Source organism: Lactuca serriola, chromosome 7 (assembly GCF_051521515.1).
Source record: "Lactuca serriola cultivar US96UC23 chromosome 7, Lser_US96UC23_V15, whole genome shotgun sequence".
NCBI classification, from domain to species: Eukaryota; Viridiplantae; Streptophyta; class Magnoliopsida; order Asterales; family Asteraceae; genus Lactuca; species Lactuca serriola.
The window spans coordinates 109,090,001-109,096,916 of NC_136414.1; the positions used below are offsets into that span (position 1 = coordinate 109,090,001).

Genomic DNA, 6,916 nt, shown 5'->3' on the forward strand with positions numbered 1-6,916 from the left:
CCACTCACTTAAAATACAACAAAGTTGTATGGAAATGGAGAACAAGAGTGTATTATGCTAGAATACACTCTCATTATGCTATAATAAACTCACATTCTGCTAGAATACACTCTCGTTATCCATGTTTTGGGCAACTTTGTTGTATTTTGAGTGAGTGTGTTATAAAACAAAACACGAATTTATACATGAAAACCTAGATGAGAATTTATTCTGAAAGAATATTATTGATGACATTAATATAGAATTTAATTAGTTTCCATAAAAAAATGAATTATAATTATGGATATCATTTAATATACATATAATTATTGAAATCATTTGATATCTATCTTTATTTTATGGAGTAATATCACTAAAGTCCCATGTTTTTGGAAGTAAATTGGGAAAAGCCCTAAATTTAATTTTTCGTTTATTATGACCACAATATTTTTGTGGAATTATCATTTGAGAGCTAATACCCGGTGATCAGCAGGTAACATGTTCCAACCAGTCACTACTAACATATTCACTAGCCATCACCTTTCACGAACCATCACTGCTAAAGGGTTTCATGTATTCGAGAAGGGTTTGACATTGAGAAGTGTTTCACAGTCCCTAATTTTGCAATTTTAAGCTCCAAAATCGTAGGTGAAGTAGAAAGGTACGTGTATAGAAACAAGAAATTGATGATTCTGAGGGTGGTTATCTTCATCTATGGAGTATGGAGTTCCAAGTTTGAAATAACAAGTTTTTTTTATGAAACAAATGGCTTTTACTTCTAGAACTAAGAAGCCTGAAGGGCCTAAGCTCCCTAAGAACACATACCTTCTAAACTCTGACTCCGATGACGATGCATTTGACTTTAGCTTCTTGGATTTTTCTGAAGAAACTTTCAAAGCCCTCTCAAATCTATGTGATGATCATTTTCTTAACTTATTGTGTGATGAAAACATATCAAGGAGGAGTATTGATGAAATGGTAGATGATGGCGTGTAGCACCTGGTTCCTGGTATGTATTTTATTCTAGTATCTTGCATTTTGGCCTTAGACTCGGCGAGTTGAGGTCCAACTCGTCGAGTCGGAGCGATTGGACACAGAAGTTTAATGACCTACTCGACGAGTCCACATCCGGACTCGGCGAGTAGGCGTTGTCTGGACAAAACCCTAGGTGAGGGTTTGCACCTTATTTAAACCACTTATTCAGCCTCCCTTTCATCCCCAATGCTTCCAGAACTTCCCATAGCAAACCCTAGCCATTTTTTAGAAGATCAAAGGCATTTTTGGTGGGTCTTGCTAGTTGTGACCATAAGGAGGGAGGGAAAGACCTGAGGAAACAAGTGAAGACCAAGGGAACCTGAGTTTGTGCATCTTCCACAGTTCATTGGAGGTATAAAGTTGTAACCTTGCTCTTTCATTTGATAGATCCCTTTTTGGGGAGATTTAGGGATTTTATAAGCCATTTTTGGTGACCAACCATGATTGCAAGCATGGTTGGGGGTTGAGGCTTCGGAATCAAGTCATTAAGGGAGTCACAAGGCAGTCAGGGGTTACTTTTGCACCCATCTAAGGTCCCATGCATCTTAAGAGCTTATTTTATGTCCTTTTGAGCTCAAAGTCCCATGCATGCACGTAAAGTTTGTAACTTTACATGCTAGAACGATTGAAGGAGCTTAGATCTACCTTTTGGTCAAGAGTTGTACGCTGGAAATCGAGAAATAAGACTTGGGCGTGCCCGACTCGACGAGTCGTTCTTGGGACTCGGCAAGTCCGAGGTGAAATTCCCCTTTTCTGTTAAGATTTGAAGGAACCCAGTTGAGCGCGAGAAGGGTTTTTAGAGGGTCCAAGGGAGTGACCAACGTATTGGACTTAGCCTTAGATTTGGAGTTCATTGGACTCGATGAGTGCAAGAACGGACTCGGCGAGTCCAAGGCAATCTCCTTGCAGTTGAAGATGAACTCGATGAGTTGTTCATACAACTCGGCGAGTCAAGGACATGACTTGCTATCAGATGAAGGTGAACTCGACGAGTTGTTCATCCGACTCGGCGAGTCGGATGAAGATTCATTTGATGTTCATAAGGGAGGGGGGACTCGTCGAGTCATTGTTGAACTCGACGAGTAGAGTCATAGATAAGGTCGGGTAAAGAGTTAGGGACTCGACGAGTTGGCGGCCCATATCAACGAGTCGGGTCAACTAAAAGTTGACTTTGACTTGGACTTGGTTAGGGGTAAAATAGTCATTTTACCCTAAGAGTAGATATCAGATTCTAACTGAGTGTTTTGTGGGATTATAGCCAGAGGGTTACCAGAGCAGCAGTCAGTCAGTTGTCGAGTAGTTTTTCAGCAGTCAACCTTTCGAGGTGAGTTACCTTCCAGTAGCGGTGGGTCTACGACCACAATGCTGACCCACTAATAGGAGTTGTATATGAGATGTTTGTCTTTGCGATATTCATCTAGACTTGCTGCTACCTGTTATGTTTATGTGCTAGCATATTACAGTATTATGTGACAATAGTAGGGGTGAAATAGGCCCCGACTATCGGTCAATAGGACCGCAGGGGTAGTTTAGTACCCAGCCATGCTAGCCAGATTATGATATATGTGATATGATATTATATGGTAGTAGTAAGGGTGAAATAGTCCCCGGTTACCGGTCGACAGGACTGAAGGGGAGGCCAACACCCAGATATGCTAGGCAGTATCCGGTCGACAGGACCGAAGGGGAAACCAGCACCCATATATGCTAGGTAGTATCCGGTCGACAAGACCGAAGGGAAGGCCAACACCCAAATATGCTAGGCATTATCCAGTCGATAGGACCGAAGGGGTTGGTCTGGCACCCAGATATGCCTGATAGTATATGCGTGTTATGTGATTTTGTGGTATGTGGTACGATGGGAGAACTCACTAAGCTTTGTGCTTACAGTTTTTAGTTTTGTTTCAGGTGCCTCTTCAGCGCAGGGGAAGGAGCTGACACGGTAGCTGCACATCATACACACACCTCAGATTCCGTACTATGAGTTTCCTTGGGATTGTACTATGACATTATCACCATTTTACGATTTGGATTTTCAGACATTATACATGGTTTTATGAGATGTTATGATTTGTCAACTTTTTTCCTACGAATGTTTTAATTAAAGTAATTTATGAAAATGAAAATTTTGGAAGCGAAAATTGGGTTGTTACATGGAGACATTCTCGGTGTCCAACAAAATGAGCATGCCCACTTAAATGAGGACGATGAAGATATTGGTGTCGAGTATGTGGTACATGATCCCAATGTTGACTGGAAAGAGACGAGGCTCCATTTAGGAGATTGTTATCAATCACCTGCTCAACTCAGGTTTTCCTTAACTAACTATGTAGTCCATGGAGGATATCAGCTTTATTTTGAAAAAAAGTGATAGAGTGAGGGTTATAGCTAAGTGTGGTAGTGGAAGCCGTGACAATAAAAAAATGTAGTGTCCATTTAGGGTTGCAGCTGGATGGAAATACAATGAAAGGACATTCCAGATTAAATTTTGTAATGAAATTCATCTGTGTGCTAGGAATTATCATTTTGGTTCCCTAGTTACTAGCAATTGGTTAGCCAAACACTAGCTGAAAGATGTAAATCATGAAGCCCAAGATGACATTACTAGAGATGTAAGCAGATGTGCTACAAAGGTTTTCAGTGAGTGTATCTGTTGGGCAATGCTAAAGAGCAAGGTCTACTGCAATGGGGATAATAAAAGGGAAGTTGGAAGACCACTATGCCAGGGTTTGGGACTATGCAACTGCAATTAGTTTGAGTAATATGGGTACAACTTGCTTAGTAGGAGTAGAAAGTAATCTGGGGTGTAACTATTTCAAAAGGTTTTATGTTGGCTTCAAGGCTTTCAGAGATGGATGGAACAAAGGATGTAGAAGGGTAATAGGACTAGATGGTAGTTTCTTGAAGGGGAAGGTAAAGGGGGAGATTTTAACTGCTATTGGGAGGGATGAAGACAACCATGTCTACCCAATAGCATGGGCAGTTATGAATGTTGAGAATAAGGATAACTGGACCTGGTTCATTGAGAATTTGGTTGCTGATTTGGATCTTGGTGCAGGCAATGGATTGGTTGTTATCTCAGACCAACACAAGGTACCGACAACATATATTAATATACAATATATATTTATATGTAACACTCATTAATTTTTACATGTGTTGTGTTTGTTTGTTAATTATAGGGACTTCTACAGGCTATGGCAGATCTACTCCCCCATGTTGAGCATAGAAAATGTGCTAGACACATCTTTGCAAACTTTAGGAAGAAATTCATAGGATTAGAGCTAAAGAATTGGTTCTGGGAAGCTGCTATGAGTACAGTGGAAGGGGAATTTCTTGCTACAATGGATAAGATAAAGAAGATAACAAAAACATGCTACACCTATCTTATGGCAATGAAATCTGAAACCTGGTGCAGAGCCTTCTTTTCTCATGGGTATGCTTGTGAAGCAGTAGAGAATAGGGCTGCAGAATGTTTCCATGACATGATCAAAGAAATAAGGAAGAAGCCTCTACTTACAATGCTTGAGGAAATAAGGATTCTCCTTATGAAAAGGTTTTTTCATCAAGGTCAAGAGGTAGCCAAATGGAGGGGTAATTGTGGGCCTAACATACAGTTAAAGATTAATGAATTTGGGAAAGATATGAGGTAATATAAGTTTTTATGGGCATGTATCCAACTATATTATGTATTTATTGTTTATGTGTATACTTTGTTTATTTTGTGTGTAGGCTGTAGACAGTGGTGCCAAGTGGTGGTGATGTGTTTGAGACTAGGTATGGCTACAATGGATACAAGGTTGACTTAGCTACTCACACTTGCACCTGCAACTTGTGGATGTTATCTGGAATACCATGTGTGCATAGTCAAGATGCAATCAACTATATCCACAAAGATCCAAGTCAATTCCTTTCCTCTTGGTTCCACAAGGACAAATATGTTGCAACATACAATCAGAACATACAACCTGTAGGTGGAAGCAACTTGTGGCCAATGACTGACTTTATTAAGCCATTACCACCCCTAGTTAGAAGGATGTCTGGAAGACCCAAACTAAAGAGAGTGAAGCATGCATCTGAATCACAAGATGCCAAATACTCCTCACAAAGGTTAAAGGTTCCTAGGACTGTGAGGTATGGAAAGTGCCAACAACTTGGGCATAATAAGATTTTTTGTACAAATGATGAGGTAGCTAAGCCCCCTGTCCCAAAAAGGAAGATTGGAAGACCTAGGAAAGATGGGGGAGGCCAACCTATCTTTTATTAATTCCCTCCAGTTGGGCCTGCTATACCAAGAAGGGATGCTGCTTGTAACGCCCGTAGATCAGGGCTAGTCAATTTAGAGACGATAGGCGTCAAAAATGAATTTTTGATGAAAGATTATTTATAATGAATAATCTTAACTAAGTTGTAGTATATGTTACAAGGATTCCGTACATATAAAGAACGCCGAAATCCGAGTTATAACGAAGAAGTTATGACCTGTCGAAGTTTCGCGACAGAACCGGCACGACACAGCGCGACGTAAAAAGTGAATTTACGTTAGAGCAATATTTAGCCTTAGCAATCTAAATGAAAGTCGTAGAATACATTAAACCGTGAGCGTGCATAAAAAGAACGTCCAAATCTGACTTCGTATGAGGAAGTTATGATTTTTCTAAGTTTCGACTTAGTGGTATGCAGCCCGAATGCTCGATTTGAGACCGAGCGGTTTTTAGCCAAAACAATCTCAATGAGAATTGAAGATCTCATTAATTGTAATAAAACGATAAAAAGATAGGCGAAAACGGTCGTCGGATGAAGAAGTTATGATTTTATAACGGAGTTTTTCTGTCCCGGCCTACTAAAAATAAATAATAAAAATAAAGTCAAAATTAGCCGACGGAGTATAAACGAAAGTTGTAGATAGTAGTCTCACCTACGTGGATATAAAGAATGTCGAAAACGGAGTTCGTATGAGGAAGATATGAATTTTTGAAGTTTATTAAATATTTTCGAAATTAAATTTAAATATAAATTTTCGATATTATCCAAGGGGGGAGTCACCGGGCTTATCCAGGTGACGCCCCGCGTAACCTAAGAGTACGCCCCGCGTAAATCACAGATCCAGACCCTATAAAAGGGAGTCGAGTGCAGCCGATTCAATTGCTCATTTCTCTTCTTTCTCTCGCGTTTTTGCATCGTTTTTCGTGCAAGAATTATCCCGAAGCCCCGGTATCATTCTCGAGCCCCGAAGCAAGTCCCGAGGCCCCGAAGATCCCGAGAAGTGCGGTTCCTGAGCCGAAGCTCTGCCCGCGAGAAGTTCGATTTTTGTGAAGATCTTCCAGATCTACCGAAGAATACTACTTCTACAAGTCGTAGTGTTGTCCGATCATCTTCTGATCAAGTGAGTGTATACTACCTTTCATAAACACGATAATAATACAAGTATGGGTTGAGTGTATTAAGTATATTGTTGTTTATATGTGTGAGCATGTAGTTACTTTCTTCTAACACATAAATATGAAGTATTTGCTATGAAATACGTGCTATGTGTTTATATGTTATTTGTCTATTTGAGATGGGCATGGAAATTAGAGTTTTATACAGGTGTTAAATGATTTAAACTGTGTAAGTATTTATATCTACAAAATTGTTGGGTAGAACATAGGTAGATGGAATAGTTGGTGACTATTGAGTTAGCGCCTATTGTATAAACCTTGGCGACGATGTGACTTCGTGCCTATTTGATGAACCTTGGCGACTATGGAGTTAGCGCTTGTTGAGTAAACCTTGTCGACTATGGAGTTAGCGCTTGTTGAGTAAACCTTGTCGACTATGGAGTTAGCGTTTGTTGAGTAAACCTTGGTGACTATGGAGTTAGCGCCTATTGTTAAGTGAACCTTGGTGACTATGGAGTTAG

General features: G+C 40.1%; 1 protein-coding gene across 1 annotated transcript; it reads left to right on the forward strand.

The window, feature by feature from the left end:
* Window positions 1-3,699: 3,699 nt before the first annotated feature.
* LOC145064291 (uncharacterized) lies at window positions 3,700-4,753 on the forward strand. Its single transcript, XM_079011769.1, has 3 exons — window positions 3,700-4,107; window positions 4,197-4,663; window positions 4,747-4,753. Exons 1-3 carry the CDS (start codon window positions 3,700-3,702, stop codon window positions 4,751-4,753), a joined length of 882 nt encoding a protein of 293 aa, XP_078867895.1.
* The last annotated feature ends 2,163 nt before the right edge of the window (window positions 4,754-6,916 follow it).